This window comes from Diadema antillarum, unplaced genomic scaffold, assembly GCF_040938485.1.
Source record: "Diadema antillarum isolate AM-2024a unplaced genomic scaffold, OU_Dant_1.0 seq00001050_RagTag, whole genome shotgun sequence".
Lineage (NCBI taxonomy): Eukaryota > Metazoa > Echinodermata > Echinoidea > Diadematoida > Diadematidae > Diadema > Diadema antillarum.
Genome location: NW_027271880.1, coordinates 22,885 through 44,167, shown reverse-complemented (window position 1 = coordinate 44,167; position 21,283 = coordinate 22,885). Strand labels below are relative to the sequence as shown.

Genomic DNA, 21,283 nt, shown 5'->3' with positions numbered 1-21,283 from the left:
TCATGGAAAATATTCCACCCAAGTCAGCGGCATACCAAAGCTATGACACATGTACATACTAGATGCCATCCATGTATTGCCATAAAACTGTCCTTGCTATTTCTTTTGATCTCACTGAAATATCATACGACTTCTATTCACCAGTCTCCAAATACCACAAATTCCGGGGTCATTCATCTTGTTTACACAGCCGTGTATAGTCATGAATGAATTACAAGTGCAGAATTACAAATTGTTTGACAATATACACAAAGATTTATTGAATGAAGGGAAACACTGGAATTGTTGAAATTGCACTGATTTAGTGATTACAGATCGTCCAGGGTAATTGAAAAATCCATGGACGTATATGTTATAAATGCATGAATAGGGCTATAAGAATTGGCAAGTTTTTGTCTCCAAACTGACTCGAAGAAAGTATGTGGGTATCAATGTTTCAAATGCAAAACATGAGATTTCTTTATGCATTTTTATTAGTAAAGTTATAAGAAATTTTGCAAACATTTAAAACAGTGAATCATAGATGGCAGTGTTTTTCATATATGCTATATCAGGAACATATGGTTATTGTAGGTGAAAGCAGATCCATAAACCAGTTTGCTGACCTGTTGTAGTCATGGCATTCACAATACCTTACAAAGATTCATTGCAACAAGATAGGTTACATGGTTGCCTGACATAACAATGACTAATGATGTCAATGCCTGCAATGATTGAAACAGATTTTAAAGCTTGTATGTTTGCAGTAAAACAACAACAACAAATAAACACAGATTTGAATATTGTGCACATACACTGTATCTTATATTAAACAAGCCGACGTCATAATCGTATCTGCAGTTCCTCCTTACACTTGACTGCAAACATAAATGAAGTCTTCATATAAACATCTGTCACAAAAAAATAAGTAAAGTTTTGCCATTTTGTTGTTTGTATTTATGACATACCTCACTCGTGTGAACGCATTTCAGTTTCTCCGATAGGAAGCGAGAGAATCAAACCTGGAGTTTAGGTATGACGTGACTCGTGCGTCGTGCTCGGGTCAGAGGAAGTCATAATGGGAGATAGGATTCGGAAATCCAAGCGCAGCTTTCATTGTAACCTGATTTGATAAGCCTTCTCGTCCAATCAGGTCATTGTTGCATCGTCAGAGCTTTCACATTGAGTTGTTTTGTTGTGAGGGCAGTGTTTGTGTGTTTGTATTTTTCTTTTGCAACAGTAGATGACTTCTGGAACTCTGCCATAGATTGATTGATAGATAGAGAGATAAGAAATGAGGCTGTGGATTTTATACGTCATAGTATGGAACATCTGATGACCTCACGCTATGGCTTTCTCTGTATCCACAATGTTGTATACCACATGCAACCACTGTGTAAATTACAGTATGATGAGGTACATTTTGCTCAATACCGTTCTGCCAACGAAGGTGCGCTTCAGAAACTCTGGCCATAATAGATAAGTTTCTTTCCGATGGACTCTGCTATCATTTGGGCAGGGTCCAGGTTTAAACACCCCTGTCCCAGGGGCACTGTATCAAACCTATCAGGAGACATTGTACTTCCTTGGGCCCAGCTGATAATGAATCATAATCTTAATCGCCTGGTAATCTATGGCTTTCATGGCACTATAAGATATGCAGGGATTTTTGGCTTTGCTAATGTGGTTCACAAATAATCGCACAGGGGTTCTTTTTTTGTTTTATTTTTTGTACAAAATCTATGTAAAAATGGATTGTGAGTCTGTGGATATGTATGGTTTAAGCTGGTTGCTGTGACTGAGTAATGAAGTAGTGGAATTATGGTTAATCCAAAAAAGCACTTCATTAAAAATCGAAACATCGAGTATCTGGTGTATATACATGTACATACATGTACACACAGTGTATGGTAGCTAGGACTTTGACGTGAGCATGTGAGCAGATGGCCGTCAGCAGACTTCTGCTCTGCCATATCTACACAGGATCTTGTCGGCGTCGTGGCTCCGTGCCTCTTTTCCATGCACAGGGAGACGAAGGAAATGGATCATTATTTACTGAATTAGTCATTCAGCATATTACAGCTGTCAATATTGACTAAGGGTATCAAACACGTTCATGTCTGGCTCGGACTGGTCTTGTATACTCTCACACCCATGAGGCAGTTGGTGTTCAACAAGTGAAATGTCTCTTAATCCAAAAAAGTTATCATAATCCTCGATTGCTGCACATCTGAAAAATAGATATGATTGCGGGGAGAGAATATGAGGGTAACTTTAATGCGAGTGGAAAATGGAACTGTGACACAAATGCTTTTGACAGAGTTTTCAGGTGGAGTTGAGAAAGATGGATTCTAATACATGTAGCAGAGCCTGCAGGTTACAAATGCTATTTCACTTTGCACAAATAGTCTGTGGCACATTTTTATTATGCCTCCGCAACGAAGTGGCCGGAGGCATTATGTTTTCGGGTCGTCCGTCCGTCCGTCCGTCCGTCCGTCCGTCCGTCCGTCCGTACGTCCGTCCGTACGTCCGTACGTCCGTACGTCCGTCTGTACGTCCGTCCGTCCCGTTTTGTTTTTGTCGATATCTCAAGAACCGTGTGGTGGTTTTACATCAAACTTGGTATGAGGGTATATCCTTGGGGGATAATACTTTGTGTGGATTTTAGGGTCACAGGGTCAAAGGTCAAAGGTCACAGGTTATTTTGTGGAAAAAAAATGAAATTTCATGTTTTTCTCCATATCTCGCAAATGGTTCAAGGTATCTTCATGGAACTTAGTATATATGCTTGTACCGATGGGCAGTGATTATCTAGGGAAGTTGGGGGTCATGGGTCAAAGGTCAGAGGGTCAAAGGTCAAGATCAACTCCTCAAAATATCACTACTTTCCTTAAAATGCAATATGCCTGAATTTTTTTTTCTTTAACTTGATGTATGGCATGTATTACCCAATATATATTTTTGGGGAAGTTTCTTGCCAAAAGGTCAAAGGTCAAAAGGTAAAGGTCAAGTGAAAGTGCTAAATTGCACTTTTTCCTCCATATCTCGAAAGTAGCTCAAGGTATCATCATGAAACTTACATATTTATGCATGTTCAACCTAACAGTGATTCTCTTTGGAACTGTGAGGTCAAAGGTGAAAGGCCAGGTTTAGATAATGCTATTTTTGCATTTAATACTGAAATTATACTTTTTCTTAATACCTTGAAAATTACTCAATGCATAAACTTATAAAAGGGTCAAATGTCAAGTAAAAATCATCAGTTCCCCAAATACCTGCACTCTGACATTTTAATCATTCATCCAATTGAACCTAGTTCTAGGAAAGTGAACATTCAGCACATTTGTGTCAAACCTGTCATTTTGATATTTTGCCAATTGTGTGAAACTGTCATCACACATTGTCAAGACATTGTACTATAGACCTATTAGGAGAACCATGCATTATGGCGGAGGCATATCAGTAGCCGTAGCGATATATCTAGTTTTATTACAGATAGGTGATGTAGAGGCTCATACACACTTTTGAAGCAGTTCGTACAATTTTTACTGCACATTTCTCGGCGGCACCACATTCAGATAAAAACCTCGACTGCACTTATACTACCATTGCTTAATGACTACAAATGAAACTTGTTATGCGAGTATTCCCATGATGGTACCATAAACCGTTTACAGGCTGTGCTTGGTACAATGTAATTGAACGCCAGCATAATATCGAATCTGCAGCAGCATGAATGTTTTGAGGTGGGGGTGGGGGATGGGGGGGGGGAGGGAAGGGAGGGAGAGATATTAGGGAGAGGGGGATTTGAGCCAATATATTATTCACGGGGAAGTGCGAACCAGCTTGGCTACATATGATCTGCGGATGCAAAGTGAAATGTTATGAGACAATTTCTTGTGAATTGTGCTTCGCTACGCTCGAAAGACAATCCCTTGCCAATCAACAACGTAATGCATGCCGCACTGTCACATGACTTAGCGTAATTTCATCTCCGATTTCTGAGAAGGAATTCAGGGAAGGAACATGGGGAGGGGAAGGGGAGAAGAAAGAGATGGGTGGCGCTGGGCTGCAGTGTCCTCGTACTTCAGTAAGGGTGCCATGGCCATTTGTGATGTGTATGCTGATACTGATGTGTATGCAGTATGACAACATAATTTATGCAACACCCAATCCTACAGTGATAATGTTCTGCAGATGCGTTTAAAGGTCTAGTTGGCTATTTTACATTCAGATGAGTAGAAAGGAAATAGATTGATAAGTGTGATATTTTAGTCAAATTTTGATATTATGACAGTTGGTATGCTTTATAATCATACTTGCCTGAGCCATTATAGTTGCCAAAGAGTGGAGATCATTCACAAGTCATTATAAACTGAGCAACAGAAAGGCCAGAGTTTCAGTTATCTTGGTGTTGTCAGTAAGATGCCATTATTCATATTCATGATTAATTTCATACATGACACTCCTGTTTGGCTGAGGAGATCATTATAAATTAATAGCAAGTACTATATTCTGTATTGAGTCTATATATTCCTCCACTGTTTGAATTTGTAGAACAATTAAGTGTCATGCAATGAGCTTATGAGTCGATCTGTGATTAAGGCATGCAGATATACTAATCCATTATGCACAGGATGTGTTGAGTGGGTAAATTGACAGACTGCCCCAATTGCTTCCTTGATGTATTTACCCATTCTCAGTCAGTTTATATAATGCACAATTTAATGAACAGAGCATGTGGCATTCTTGGAATGTGATCTATTGTAATGTCACCTGTCTGTTTGTGGGAGGCCTTGTAGATCGCGGCTGAGTAATGGCTAGCCCTGAGAAAGACTGAATAATTTGCAACATTCTCACAACCTTGTTGAAGTTACAGCAGCAGTTAACTTTAAATTAATGCTCTCTATTACTCTCTCATGCCAAAACAAACAAACACATACATGCACACACGCACAAACACATACAACCATACAAAGAAGACCTCCACATATCTGTTTACAAGTATGTGACTCGATACCTATAATTTTGAACATGCTAGGGGAAATCATGTTATAAGAACATCATGTGCCAGTGATGCATTTGATTGAAGATATTCTACAGGTGCATGATTATTGCAGGTGGGTGTGTCCTACTGATAAAGTTTTAATAACTTCATGGATACATATTGTATAACCCAAATTTTACCTTTTACCCTAATATCTAGCTCATAACTATAAACCACCCTTTACCTTTGCAAAAATGCTAACCCTTTCAACTGCACTTACGTGAGTAATATGCTGCCTCGCACACCTATCTTAGCCACATAGGACTACATGTATGAAGTGTGTACACATGATAAGCAGCCATGTGTCGTAGCTAAACACACCTACAAATTTCTTAAAGACAGATTTTTACAAAATTTGCCCATATCGTAGCTCTTAGTACCTGTCTAAAGAGTATTAGCTTTGGGGTGCTTTCATTTCAGTGTGCTGATGTTGGCTGTTGACTTGAAATATTTGCGAGCTGTAGATCGAACTGCAATGCAAACACTGAGATGATGCAGGCCCCTGAGTAGGACAACGGAAACAATGTGCAGATCACCATTTTTTGCCTGATTAACTTTGTCTTTATAGCATTTGTGTTGCAGATCTAAACCTCACTATTGTAGTATTTCATATGCCATACATTTATGAATGAGTTCCCAAGCATAATCCTACGAAAACCATGGGCATACTGTTATGCAGTTACAGTATTTCATTGTGTATACTTAGTCAGAACTCAAGACATGATTCTTTTGACAATTTTCCAATGACTCACAATTTCTTTTGTCATTGATGATGCCCACAGGTTTGACCACCCCTCAGATCCTGAGGAAGGACTTCAAAGCTGTATCCAATTCAACGACAAAGGTCGGATTCAGCTCAATCACCCTTTCACTGCAGGTAAGAACAACTTTCAACCCTTCCACAACCTCCTAAAAGACAGCTATTGCCACTTTAGACTACAAACAGGTGACTCTGCCAAACACACAAACAATAGCTCCATTGAAGCATTTTTTAAAACCTTTCCTGCACTTTTTTTTGGGGGGTGGGGATGGGGCTGGGGTGGGGGCAATTGACACAGATATACTCAGTTGTCAATGAATAGAGATTAGCTAATCCTCCTCATCCCTTTGCCTCACCATGAACTTCCTGTTGGACTGAGGCACATTGCTACACCTATGTGGGCTTAGTAATCTATGACTAGGTCGAGTTTTGGTGGAATGCTGAATGCTGATGAAAAAGCTTGGCAAGTTTAAAGCTACATTAAGTGCCTGAGCTCATAAAGGTTTAATGTCAAGGAGCACAAGTTCTGTCAAAGCATTGGTATGGATATAGTAGGAAGTGCTATAGAACTGTGGAACCTGACCTCTTTGAGAGCGACAAGCAATGAGCATCAGGCTCTTTCCCTCGGATTGAATTTTGCTGTGGCACCCAAGCAAGTTAACCAGAAAGACTCCAATACTGTAAAAGTGGAAATTTTCGCGGTGTTGAAATTTTCGCGCATTTCGCGCAACCAGAAACTAGTGCGAAAATTAAAGCACGCGAATATTTTTGCTTGCCATATGTTCCTGTGCGTGATGTCTTGATTCCGCGGAATTAAAAACACGCGAAACTCTTCTTACCCGGCCAAGCGCGAAAAATTACTCGCGCGAAAATATCCACTTTTACAGTAATACTGTATCATTTTCTTGTATTCTGTACATATCTATACCATACAAACATGTTCACTGCAGGTCATCTTGAAGATGAAATGCGAAAAACTTGAACCCAATTTTAATGTCCCCATTCAAAATGCAGGCCTCATCCCTTTTTTGGCAAAAGAATGCAATGTGGTAGTGATTTTAAGAGATTAAAAAAGAGCCATTTTGAATGAAGTCATGCATCACTGCCGTCGATCCATGCAATGTAATATGTGAGCAAGGTTTGCAATTTTTCTCACTGCTCACGAAGACATGAAACATACAGTCTTCAGTAAAGGTTTACTGGCTATTTTGTTACTACTTTGAATAGGAACACAATGACCTGACCCCCTTTTTGACCTCCTGTGTGCATTTACCGTACAGTCTGTATCCCAGAAAACAATTAACAGCTAGTTTACACCTCGCGTTCATTACCAACAGCTTCCTGTTATCGCTGTATATAATTGAATTTAGAACAGAGCTTGTCAAAAAGTGTTTACCAGCAATATGAATAGGCTTCTTGTTGTATCTAGACAGAGAGAGAGAGAGACTAGTGAATAAACTTGAATAGCTGCTGATCCAGCTTTGAATCAAGATGTTTATATTAATGCTGTTATTGTTATATTTTGCTTTAGTCTTTGAAAAAGAAATGAAAAGAACGACAACAACAACAACAACAAAACTTGCTGCCTAACATGCTGGCAGAAGGAACATGTATTTGAAAAAAAGTAAAATTATGCCAGAGGCTCCACGTCACCCATGTCCACTGTGTGGTTTAACAGGCGTTTGATGTATAGATTAACGTACTGGATCTCTTCCAAGTTCAGAATTGGATTTGTATGTGTGTGTTTGTGTGTTTTCCATATGTTTCATGGCTATCTAACTTTTGCCAAATACTAGTACTCAGTTGCTACAGAAGTAAGACTGAAAAGTTTGCCCTGTCATGGATTTCGTTAAATGCTGCATGTATGTGAACCAATCATTTTTCGCTGATGATGTACAGTGTACGTCCTTGCAAGCTTTTATGGTGAGAACTGCAATGTAATACAATGATGCAGCACATTCGTTATGAATGCTTTTAGGATTGATATGCCACATATGGGAAGTGGATACAGCCAATATTTTATACTGACTTTCCTTCCTATTTGGCTGTGCTAAAGAGAGGTAATTAATGAAATTGATAGTCACCTTTGTAATTCATACACTTGCATAGCACTACCCAGACCATGGATTATAATGTGTGGCATATATACAAATTATGTAAATTGTATGTTTGATGTTGAAGCCTTTATTTAAAAAAAAAAATAAAAAAGATAATAATAATGTACCCCCTGTCCTGGTCATTCAATATCCTGTGTATGCATTGATATTGGTGTACTGGTACATGAAAGCTGCACCAACAGGTGATCTTTTCTTCTTGGTATTTTGTTTTTGTTTTTGTTCTTGAATTTGTTGTAGTGTTTTGTTTGTATTTTTATGACACTTTTGTAGTGCCAAGAAAATTGTGCAATTTTAGGAACTGGTGTGATTTCAAATCTTAAAAATAAAAAGGTAGCAAAAACAACATATATTTACTGTATAGGATAATGCCTTGAACATTGCAGTTGGGTATTGATAGCACACGAACAGGTGTTTTGTTGACAATCACCCGTGAACCTGAAGTATGCCTGGGATATCGATCTTCCTATCCACCATGACACTCTGAGCAGGGTGGAGTCCTTGGACCTACCACAGCTCTTGTCATGTGTCTAAGGTCAACCTTCCCATGATGCCCAAGTCTGCAGGAAGTGTCAAAATGATACACTTCTGCGCTGGCTGTGTGAATTTGCGTTGGCTGCACTGGCCGAACATGATGTGTTCTATTTCTGTCTGTCAGTGGTTAGTTTAGATTGTATTTGGAAACTTCCCACGGCCACTGTGTAGGGTTAGACACACACACACACACACACACACACACACACACACACCTACATGTTACAAAGTGTAAGGTCATGAAACTGTAGTAGAAAACCAAATCTTTAGTATTCTATCATTGCATTTCATCCATAGCCAATCCTCAGATACGCAATGTCCCCCCAAAAGGAAAAAACGAACTTACACACTACATCAGATTATTTGTCAGACACATGTTTGAGTATTCAAAGCTGAGTATTGATGAATAGCATTACAGTGGACTGCCATTTTGAAGAAGTCCTCGGGACTGGCAATTTTCTTTCCTTATATCGAAATTTCATTATTTTTATTTGTAGGTGTTACGTGATCAAATAAGAAGAAATCAGTTACTGTAGGTGATTATACCATGCATAATCAAGAGCAAACCATTGCAAGAAAATGAATTCCATCTTGGCCATCCATGCTCTTGTGCTTAACATTGCCTTGTCCCATGTCCTGTCATATTTGTAATGTGAAGTCTTGATGATTTTTTTTTTCCATTTGTCTTCTCAGGATGTGCTGAACAGAGGTGATCTGGGAGATTGTCTCTGGGACTTCTGCCAAGAAATGGGGTTGGACATGGACATTCTCATGACGATAGACCTTGAGGGCAATAGACAATTAGCAATATACTCTGAGGACCAGGACCTGAGAGAGACCGTGGAGGAGAGACTGCAGGGCTCCGTGTTGGACCTTGAGAGACTAGACTCTGGTGTTGCCAGTTTGAGTGCCTTCGATCAGCAGAACAGGAAAGCATCACGGAAGGTGGCCCTGCCACTCGTGGAGAACCTCCTGAGGACACTTGATATCGAGAATGATAGTGACAGCAAACTGGATGAAATAGAGGACAGTGCGCTCACGGAGAGAGCGGATGAGTTTTCGAGTAATGTGAACAATGCTAATGATGTGTCTGACAGACAGCGCAATGGCAAGGTAATTCTGGATAATCAAGGCAACACACTTGAGGCTAATAAGCATGAAATTCACACTGCTGATTTAATACATGATGAATCTAAAGTAAACATGGAAGTCTTTGATCCTCTGAGTCCAACAGCCACAGAAGTTTCCAAGGCAGCTAACCCTTTTGCTTCCTCAGCAAATGACACATTTACTGGAAATAATCCATTTAGCCTTCACCCTGAAAGTCAGTCTAACACCTTGCAAGACCCATTTGACCCACTGTCCAGTGTTGATGATACAGGTTTGGGTGGATTTTCAGAGAACAAAGATGACCCATTCGGGTTAGCCTTAGACCCATTTTCAAGCAGTAACTATGATCAGGTACCGACAAGAAACCAGTTAGGTTCGAGCTCGAGTAATCCATTTGATCAGTTGTCAAGTGATAATCTTATATCAGTATCAGATCAAATTGTCAGCCCTAGTAATCCCTTTGGTGAGGAGCCACATTCACCCCTAGGCCTAGTCGATCTCCTTAGTCCTACTTCTGCACCTCCCCCAGGTGGATATGATGCCACAGATAATGTATTCCCCACTGCATCCCTAACAGGTGACCTCTTAGGTCCAGTAATGGAACCCATAGCAATATCTGATGATCTTCCAAGTTTTTTAGAACCGTCTCATTCTAGTGGAGTTGATATTCCACACTCAAATATTGAATCCAGTCAAAGTATTGATGACATTTTCGGAGGGAACTCTGATACCCAGACAAATGATGAGTCCGCCTTCACTAAATCCGACCCAGTCTTGAGCTTCAGTGATTCCTTTGGCATGATGCAGGATGTAGAGTCTAGTGCAGATGAAAACTCAATTTCAATTTCTGATCCCTGCCTGACAAGTACAGATGCTCACATACCTGTAGTAGGGCCATCAACAAATGATGACGTTTTCTCTACATTAGATTCAAACTCTCTATCGACTTCACCAAGTCATGAAAGTCACACAAACAATCCCTTTAGCTTAAATGTTGATAGTGTAGGAGTTTCTGAGTTTGGAGCACTTCAAATTGACAATGACGCATCAAAGGTTGATGTACAGCAACAATCCTCACTAGATAGTAAGATGGAGATGCAAGAAGATGATGTGCATGCTGTAAATGAACAAGACAATAATGTAGCCATGGGCCTTCCAGAGCAAGAGCCAACAGAAAATTACAAAAAGAATGTTAATGATGATGTTGCTGCAGAGTCATCACTTGACTCTCATTCTGGGCATACTGCTTCTTCTAATGCCGAAGTTGTAGACACCACAATGGACGTTGTCCCAAGTAACAGAGTGCAATCAGTTCCAACCACAGATTTCTCAGCCAGTGAAGAAAGCATCACAACTGATGCTGTCTTGCATACAGGTGGTGTTAATGAGGACAGCGTTCCTGATACAGTGCCTGATAGTGATCTTGATGAAGCACCATCTTCTACAATTGTGTCAGCTGTAAGTGCTAGTGCTAATGAAGTTTCCAAGGTAAAACAAGATTCGGTTGAGGTCGACCCATTCCTAGACTCAGGTGCCCAGTCTCCTCTGACCAGTCCAACAGAGCACCAGGCTGGCTTGGATGCATTTGGCATGAGTTCATTTGATGAGGTTGCAGAGTCCCCTCAATCTACTGAGCAGTCAACATTTGGTGTGAGCCCTGAAGGTGCCGTAGAGCAGTCAGATTTTGCAGAATGTGTTCCAACTGTGATTCATATTCCTGAAAATCAACAAATAGAAAAGGTGTCATCTGTTGACCCAGTTGAGGAAGTACAGGCTTCCATGATGCCTGCTGATCCATTCTCAGTAGCCATTTCAGATTATGTTCCGAGCGTCCAACCGCCTGTTTCCAGCTCCAAAGACAATCAAGCTGGTCTAGATGCATTTGGAATGAATTCATTTGATGAATTTCTCAGCTCCCCTGAGACTTCTGAGGGGGATACATTCTCACATGTTGCATCAGAGTCTTCTGATATTGCAGGCACTCCTGATGATAGCAATGTGATTGGTGAACAAAGTGAGAGAGAAGATTCTGTTGAGGTCTCTAAAATACATGATTCCAATCGTAATGATGATCCATTCTCTGTCATTAAGTCAGAATCTGTCCCAGGGTCCCAACCTCCTAGTACAAGTGCTACAGAACACCCTGCTTTGCTGGATGCTTTTGGTATGAATTCGTTTGATGAGTTCCTGATGTCCCCACCAGCTACATCACCTTCATCTGGTGACAAGCTGTTGTCTAGTGAACCGTCAGGGCCTACTGAGGTTCCTGAGGCTGATTTAGTAGGAGCAAATATCTGTGAAGTTCAGGAAGGTGAGGTAGTTTCTGACTTGGTTGATGACCAGCAAAGAGATATTCCCATGATGAGAGAAACATCTGGAGGCTTTCCAGATCTTTCTCATGACAGTGACAAAGCATCGTCCGAACCAGAGATGTCAGAAGCTGTTCAACTAGAAAAACAGGAAGAAATCACTCATGAGCCAGCCACTGAGTTGTTCCAGTCTTTCTCAGGTGCAAAAAGCCTGCTGGATGCCTCAGAAGATTGTTCTCAGAATAGGGATACAAACTCAAATTCTCCTCATGCCAATAGTGTTGTTGAAGAAGAGCAGACTGACGATGACAGGAGAGATACCTCATCTGCTGCTCTTGAGGAAGTGCCTTCTCTTCCCAAGACTCCCAGAAATTCTCTCAGTGACTCTAGTGACTTGAATGATGACTTGAGGAGACAGAGCCAGGAGATTGATGCTGAAGAGCTTTCAGCAAGAGTTTCCTTCCTTGAGGAGGAGCAGAGTGAAAGAGATATACAGGAGAAAGTTTATGAAGATGATTTTGGAGATGATGATGCTGTGTTTGCAGATGAAGAACCAAGCGGTTCTGAAGAAGATAAATTGCTTGCTCAACATGTTGAGGGAGAATCTTCTGATCAGACATCTGACATCCTTGAGAGTGAGCCTGATGCCACTCATCATGGTTTGCTAGATAAAACCCAACCACCGGGCATCAAAAGTGATGATGTGCTTGAGGAAAGTGGGAGGAAGAGCCCCTCTCGTGATGATGCTCTAATTACAAATGTTGTAGTAGATGTGTTGGTCTCAGACATGATTTTACATGGTGATGATATTGGCAGTGGTATTGAGACGGAAAAACCTGCTGGACATGACAGTGATGTTCATAGCACAGATCTGCGTGAAAGTGGGGAGATTGATAAGACCAAAGAAGAAGAGACAGAGGAACAGACAAGCAATGCTGTTGCGGACATGCTAGCATCCGAGATGTTGACAGATGAGGTGATGCGAAACACAGAGGGTGTAGACATTGACCTGCAGGTTAAGGTGGAAAGTTCAGATCTGCTGCATTCGCAAATCCCTGAGGAGTTTGAAATGACAGCACCCCACAAAGATATCATTCCTGTCAGCAGTATTGAAGTCCATGCAGATCTCTTAGATATCACCTCTGCAATTCCTGATAAAGATCAACATTCTGAAAATTCAGTTGCATCTGTGCTTGCATATGACATGCTAAATGAGGGTGAAGAGAGGCAACTTTATGATAGCAAAGATCAATATATTGAGAATTCTGTTGCTGTCATGCTGGCAGATGACATGGTAAATGAAGCTGAAGACAGACAAGTTGTCTCTGACAAGGATCAATCTGTAGAGAATTCTGTTGCAGCCATGCTTGCAGGTGACATGATGAATGAAGATGGAAACAGCTCCTCTGCCTCTGTAGTATTTGACGACAGTCAAGCTGTGACTCTACCATCACAAACAGAGGAAGAACTTGAGGGAAAAGACTCAAATGTGGGAGAAGTGGAAAATGTTGTGGCTGATGTGATTGCCAATGACATGATTTTCAGAGACAACACTCTGCCCAGTGAAGGTCAGGGAAATACTGTGGTTGATGTCATGGTTCAAGACATGTCTGATCAGGAGAGTACCGATACTGAATCAGAGACTGGAAATGTCAATGAAGAAGAGATGGATGAGATGGATGATGAAATCCACAATGATTGGTCTCCTGATGATATCATGGTTGAATTGTCGACAGAGCAGTACACAGTCAATGATCGTTTGTCACCAGAGCAGACAAACATACCCAAAGATGTGTTGACTGATGCTGAACGGCAAAATGGTGATCAGATCCATTTCACGGCAGTACGAAGAACACTGAAAAAGGAAGTTGGTCTCATGTCCATAGATGAGAGGAGTGAATCAGATGAAGATTCTGGTGAATTAGATGACATAGGCAATCAGAATGAGTCAAGAGATGTATTGCAAGATACAGAGCAAGGAGATGTAAGTGAATCAACTGATCTTGTCCACCGACAAGATAGCACTGATGTAGATACAGGGGATGCAATCCCAGAAGTCATTGCTCAAAGCATTGTAGCCACCGTTTATCAAAATATCAATGCTGAATACCAGGTGACCAATAATCAAATTCTTGATAAAGAAATAACAACTGAACATGAACCTGATGCATCATGCAAAAAAATGTCAGAAGAAGAGTCAGATGGAAATGAAGAGGGAAAGACCAACACTGCAGTTTTTGCAAATGTTGAGCAAAACGGTGGTTTAAGTGATCAAGATATGCGTGGGTTCCAAAATACACCTGCAGACAATAAAGAGGTAACTAATGTCGTGTCAAATGTTATTGCTGAGCAGATGACAGCAGATAGTAGTATGGGTTCTTATGAGGCAGTGATAAGCACCAGTCATGAAGATGAAATTAATGTGGATGTAGATTATAGTAGTGATAGCCCAATAGATCCAAATAACAGGCAGAATGAAGGGGTGATGTTGGATGGGTTTGTAAATGAGGAACCTTTCATGATTGATAGTGCTCAGGCAACAGAAGCTTCATGCACTGTGAAATCACAGGACGTTGTTGGGGAAACAGCAGAGGCTCAAAATTTCCTCAGTAATTATGGGGACGGGTGCCGTGGGTTAGATTCCTGGGAGGGTACTGAGCAGTCCTCTGAATGCAAAGGGTCAGTAGAGGTGGAGGTGAAGGGATCCGTCGAGAGTTCACAAGGGGATCAGGATTTGGAAAGTGCCAAAGATGTGATAACAGATGATGGGCAAGTTAACTTGGAGGGAGGTTTGGGCATTGCGCATGGACTGGAGTTCGGCTCTGATGCCATTGGGGAGGAGAGCAGTGATGCTAGTAATGACAATGTAAAAGCTGAAAATGAAAATGATAGTGATACTGATGTGCTTCTATCTTTAGGTGTAGGAAATAATGCTAATGATGATCACATGCATGTTGGCATGGGTTTGACAAATACATCATCAGGCATGGCTGAGGACGTAATGCCTAACCCACAATTCATTAGCATGATCGATAATGACTCTTATAAGAATGATTCCATCATCAGTGATGTTGTAATTGATGCAGAAAGACTCAATGCAAATGAACTGATTGTGAGTTTTGAAGATGAGAGTGAGACAGTTGCAAGGAATGTAGAAGTTGACAGTGATCTCTTTGCAGCTGCAATTGCTGTTGAAAATGTGGTTGCAGACTCCGTTGCTGAAGACATTTTGTCTGATGAATGCCAAAATGAAACAGAGAATGTGATATCTGAGGAAGAAGCAGCTCTGCATGCCAGCCAGTCAACTATAGATCATGATGCAGTTCGTGATAATCAGGACTTGGTTGATGTTGATGCAAATGACCAACATACCAAAGAACTGTTGTCAAGTCTGCAGACAACTACAAGCAATGGCACAGCTTACCAACTAGAGATGAATGAGGAGAGTGGTGTCAAAAATGTGGTAGCCAACATGCTGGCAGAAGATGTTCTGAATGACGCTGAAAGTCAGGGCAGCAATGACATGGCAAATGTAGTAGCAGAAAACATTGCTGCAGACATGTTCTTGGACATTACTGACTCCAAGGACTATAGAGAACAAACAGGATCCTCTGCAGAGCAAGAAGAGTCATTGCAAGTACCAGTTCCGGTGAACAATGCCATTGTAGACATGCTTGCCGATGATATGGTTACTGAGGAATTCACTGGGAAGGAGCAGGAAGAACTGGTGCATGTACAAGTTCCAGTGGACAATGCAATTGTTAACATGCTTGCCAATGATATGGTTGCTGAGGAATTCACCAGGGAAGAGCAGGAAGAACCAGTGCAAGTACCTATTTTGGTGGACAGTGCAGTTGTAGACATGCTTGCCGATGATATGGTTGCTGAGGAATTCACCAGGGAAGAGCAGGAAGAACCGGTGCATGTACCAGTTCCAGTGGACAATGCAATTGTTGACATGCTTTCCAATGATATGGTTGCTGAGGAAGTCACAACAGAAGAGCAGGAAGAACCAGTGGAAGTACCAGTTCCAGTGGACAATGCAGTTGTAGACATGCTTGCCGATGATATGGTTGCTGAGGAATTCACCAGAGAAGAGCAGGAAGAACCGGTGCATGTACCAGTTCCAGTGGACAGTGCAATTGTTGACATGCTTGCCAATGATATGGTTGCTGAGGAATTCACAACGGAAGAGCAGGAAGAACCAGTGGAAGTACCAGTTCCAGTGGACAATGCAGTTGTTGACATGCTTGCCAATGATATGGTTGCTGAGGAATTCACCAGGGAAGAGCAGGAAGGACCAGTGCAAGTACCTTTTTTGGTGGACAATGCGGTTGTGGACGTGCTTGCTGATGATATGGTTGCCAAGGAATTCACCAGGGAAGAGCAGGAAGAACCAGTGCAAGTACCAGTTCCAGTGGACAATGCGGTTGTCAACGTGCTTGCCAATGATTTGATTGCTGAGGAATTCATCATTGAAGAGCAGGAAGAACCAGTTCAAGTACCTGTTTCAGTGGACAACGCAGTTGTTGACATGCTTGCCAATGATATAGTTGATGAGGAATTCACCATGGAAGAGCAGGAAGAACCAGTGCGAGTACCTATTCCAGTGGACAGTGCAGTTGTTGACATGCTTGCTAATGACATGGTTTCTAAGGGATTTGCCAGGGAAGGGCAGGAAGAACCAGTGCAAGTACCAGTTCCAGTAGACAATGCAGTTGTTGACACGCTAGCAAATGATATGATTGCTGGGGAATTCACCACGGAAGAGCAGGAAGAACCAGTCCAAGTACTAGTTCCAGTGGACAATGCAGTTGTTAACATGCTTGCATATGATATGGTTGCTGAGGAATTCACCATGGAAGAGCAGGAAGAACCAATGCAAGTGCCAGTTCCAGTGGACAATGCAGTTGTTGACATGCTTGCAAATGATATGGTTGCTGAGGAATTCACCACAGAAGAAGAGGAAGAACCAGTCCAACTACCAGATCCAGTGGACAATGCAGTTGTTGACATGCTTGCCAATGATATGGCTGCAGGGGAATTCACCAGAGAAGTCAGTGTGAAAGGAGAACAAGTGCCTTATGAATCAACCACCAAAGATGCTCAAAATGAGAATGCAGCTGTCTCTCTAATGTTTTATCCCTCTCAAGGGCCAAGCATGGAAAAAGAGGATGAAAGCCAGAATCTTTTTTCACAGAAGGAGGACTCAGAGGTTTTGAGTCAAGGACCATTCGACTTTGAGGGCAGTCGCTCTTTGGGCAGCATAGATGATACCGTGGCAGAGTTAGTGGAAACCAGGGCAGGTAATTCAGTTGCTCTTGAAAATGGGGAAACCTTGTACGAAAGAGCAGGAGATCGAGAAGGACCATCTTTTGATCATAGTGAAGAAGCCATCATTAGAAGTCAAGATGTGTTGATGGAGGAAGCATCTCCATCAGTATCTACGGGAGCCATCTATGACAGTGACCAGTTGCCAAATGACACAAGCGGACAAGAAGACACATTAAATGACCTTGATGGAGCAACAGATACCAGTTGCTCATATGGTGTGACTGTTTCCCTTACTGAGAGCCTTCAGCACACAAGTGACAATGAAGATGATAATTTTGCTAATGATTTTCCATCGGAGGCAGTGGACATCCAACATAAAGAAGGGATAAGAGATACAGAAGATTTGGAGAAACACATGGAGGAAGAGAGTGAAATTGTGGTCATCGGCACTTCAGATGAACCAAATAGGTTGGAAGAAAATGTTGAACTGGATCACGGAAACATCAGAAGTGAGCTTACCACTACTGGAGTTGTAATTGATCAGCAACCGGAAGATCACATAGAAAATGTCATATTCACCAGTGATGATGCCATGTCTGCTCAAAAGCAAGACAACCAACTTGAAGATGGTAATGCCTTTCTTCAGCATAAATATTTTGAGGTCTCACAAGGTGATGTGTCCAGTCAAGAAGATGATGCTGAACACTGGGAAGACTTCACTTCAGATGACGAAAAGCTACAAGAAGAGCAAGCTCTGCATGCATCTGCAAAGGAGTATGTGGACAAAACGGTTAGGGAAGCAGTTGCATCATTCATTGCAGCTACCACTCTCAGTCCAACTCCAGATGAATCATTCCAAACAGATGATTTTGCTAATGTCAGTGGCATTTCTGAAGTGCCTGAAACTGCCATGTATGGGAAAGCAGCAGAGGGCTACACTGACACTCAAGTGTCAGACATGGATGAACATAGAGCGGAGTTCAACACAGACTTGGCTCAAGTTGGGGTACAGGATGAAATTGCAGTCAACAAATTAGTCACTCTTGAAAGCAGGAAACAAGAACCCCAAGAATCAACAGTGACAACTGCTCCAGAAATTCAGGTGTGCAGGTACACCGAAACAGCAATACCTTTCATCATGGAGTCTGGGGAAGATCTTGAGGAACAAGAAGAAGATGAAGTTTTCAAGGAAGAACAGGATGAAACTGTCAGCACTCAATCTGATATGGAAGATAAGCCACAGGAAGTAACAGAGAAAGACATCAAACAGATCATTCCTGAAGTTGAGGTTATGCCTGTGGGATCAACAGCAACAAAGCTATTTGTAGCATCTGAACATTTCACCTCAAGTGAGGATGATTCCAGTGATGACAATAGTGATAATGATGATGATGATGATGAGGAGGAGGAGGATATCAGTCATGAGCAAGACAAGCGAGCTTCAGAACCAGAAAGTTTTACCAAAGATGAGGAAGAACGAGACCATGAAGAAGAAGTGAATAGGGACACCAGCATTGCAACTGCTCTTACAATAATGGATGCAGAAGAGCAAACTGAGATGAATCAACCTGAAGTCGTGGTCAGAGAACAAGACACTAATTTATATCTGGAAGAAAGGGAAGATAGTGACACAGAAGGAAAGGATCTGTACAGCCAAGATTCTGAGCAAAAAGATGACATGGCATACATACATGGTGACTTCTCGTTGATTCTTGCCAGCACCATCCCAGAAGTGGAGATATCACAAGTTCCAGACCTTGCTGTTCACGATGCAATGTCACCAGAGATATATGGTGGTGAGGTTGACGCACAGGAAGGGAATGCTAATGTTATTATGGATGAGGAGATGATAATGCCAGTCACGGTTGCTGGTGTGGAAACCAGTCCAAGTGCCTTCTACCGCCTAAGCAATGAAGAAGATGATTTTGATGACACTTACTCCGACTTGATTGAGGAATCTCAGAAACTTGACAGTGAACTCTCCTTGCTGTCTGCTGCTGTTCCAGAAGTGGATATTAGAGTTTCTCCAGCAGATAATGATTCCCTCTTGGAAGACGACTTTGGTTCTGAGTACCTGCCACATCTTGCATCAACAGGAAATGATGCCAACGAGGCACAGGTAGAAGAGGATACAATAACTGTCATCAGACAAGCCGATGAAGAATTAATGCCTCATGATATCCAGGATGAAGAGCTCCAAGAGCAGCCTACCTCAGAAGATCTCTCTGAAATTCAAAAGATAGCAAGAGAATGTGTCAGTAGTGCCATGGAGAGGGCCACTTCAAGATACATGGAAGAAATTTCTGGAAGGGAGTCCTCACTGCATGCTGAAGATGATGTGTTTGAAGACTATGAATATTCCCAAGATGATCAAACCAGGCAAGATGTTCACACCATTAACAAGAAGACAGTCAGCCTAGGTTCTCTCTTGACAGGTGATATATCCAGTGAGCTGGAAGAAAGTTCTGATCTCTCTCCCAGTGGAGAGGGTGGGCTGACCCGTCCCACGGAACTGCCTTTGCTTGTGGCGTCGGGCCGTGGACTCTTGACGACTCCTTCAAAGAAGAGCAGGCTCGCCACATCCACACCAGCGCTTGCTGCTGCGTCTCCGGGGTCTGCGCTGTCAACAGACACGCCTATCAGTGCCTTCTCACCGGACTTCGAGAGCATCACAAGCACTCCTGGCAGTTTGTCCGGGGAAGAGGTAACCCACAAGCTCTCCCACCACATACGCTCTGCTCCCTGTGCATCCGCTTTACCTAATTGTGTGTTTTCATTTTCATTTCATAATGTAGTGTTCGTAGTGGCCGTTTTCTCCGCAGCTTGCACTCAGATTTGCTCAGTGTTGTATGAAATTGCAGTGTCAACAACAAAAACATCTTTGTATGTGACTATGAGATCTGTTTAATTCTAGCATGCACAAATCTAATGGGTTAGAGGGATATTGGTATTACAGGTTAGAAAAAACAAACAAAGTTTCAGCAGCCTTTTGCATGATATCTCTTTCTGCATGTGTGTTTGAGTGCTGTTTTCTTCTTATTGTTAAATCTCTTTGGTTGCATGTGTGAAAAAAACAACAACAAATGATTGCTCAAACTGTGCTATGTCATGACACAAGACAGATTCCCTCATTCTGCACCCCATTTCATGTGGCAATTTCATGTTCAGATGTGTGTTTTTATTCTCATTTCGATGTGCTGTGATCAGCCTCAGGCTGTGTAATTTGTCTGTTTATATCCTCATTTCAGGTGAAATAAAAATACATTCTTTTCAAATACCTGCAGTTGTGTTTGTTTCCATGTCTTTTCTCATCTCTTGGCTAAGTGTCGTTTGCCATGTCAGGTAGGAATATAGTCAATCTCATACCTGTGCTCCCTTCTTTCAACCCTGACTTGGATCTCACAACAGTAAGAAGTCTGTCTGTGTGTGTGTGTGTGGATTAAGATGCACCTTGCTGTGAGAATAATTTCCACAAGATACATAATGGTTCTTATTTGCTGTTGTACTAGTTGTGGAGTGTTTGAAATTGGTTTGAATTTGTAACCTGACACACTTTGCCAATGTCGAAGAGGTTAAGCCACCATTTTCATGTTCTTCATATTTCGGGAGATCATGCAACCATTGCAGTATGTGTAGTCTTCATACATTTTCATGTATATCATTGAAACCATGAGCACTCATCACCACAGAATGTGATGTAGCCAGACTTATGTTATTACTTGCTTCATATTTTCTATGTTTTTTCAAGTAAAAATCAAACACAAAAAAGAGATTCCTTCACTACTTTTCAATTTTCTTAGTGAGATCATCAATTAATGACATCGAAAACTGTTTATGAGATTGCCTATTGAATCGATAATGCTTTTGGCAGCTACTTTTATCTAATGCTACAGTGTATTATTATGCAGACTTTTGGTACCTGCTGGCTGTGCCTGTTAGATTAAGTGGTTGCATTTTTCTGTGTTAATGTATTGCTCCTTTGCAAATCTGCATGCATGCTCTGCATTCTTTGAATTCCCAGTGAATGCATCTTCTTTCCAGCCAGGTACGAGGGTAATTTGGAGTAACTATGCCTCATGAAGTGAGTTGGTTGTTGTTGTTGTTGTTGTTTTGTTTTTTAGATATACCATCAAGAACATGCATAGAAAAGAATATG

General features: G+C 41.5%; 1 protein-coding gene across 1 annotated transcript in view; it reads left to right on the top strand.

Moving 5' to 3' along the window:
- LOC139743108 (uncharacterized) overlaps positions 1–21,283 on the top strand; it is a 77,301-nt gene that overhangs the window by 34,961 nt on the left and 21,057 nt on the right. Inside the window, exons 5-6 of the mRNA XM_071653613.1 lie at positions 5,809–5,903; positions 9,128–19,831. Coding sequence (XP_071509714.1) covers positions 5,809–5,903; positions 9,128–19,831 — 10,799 coding nt within the window. The remainder of the gene's footprint in view (positions 1–5,808; positions 5,904–9,127; positions 19,832–21,283) is intronic.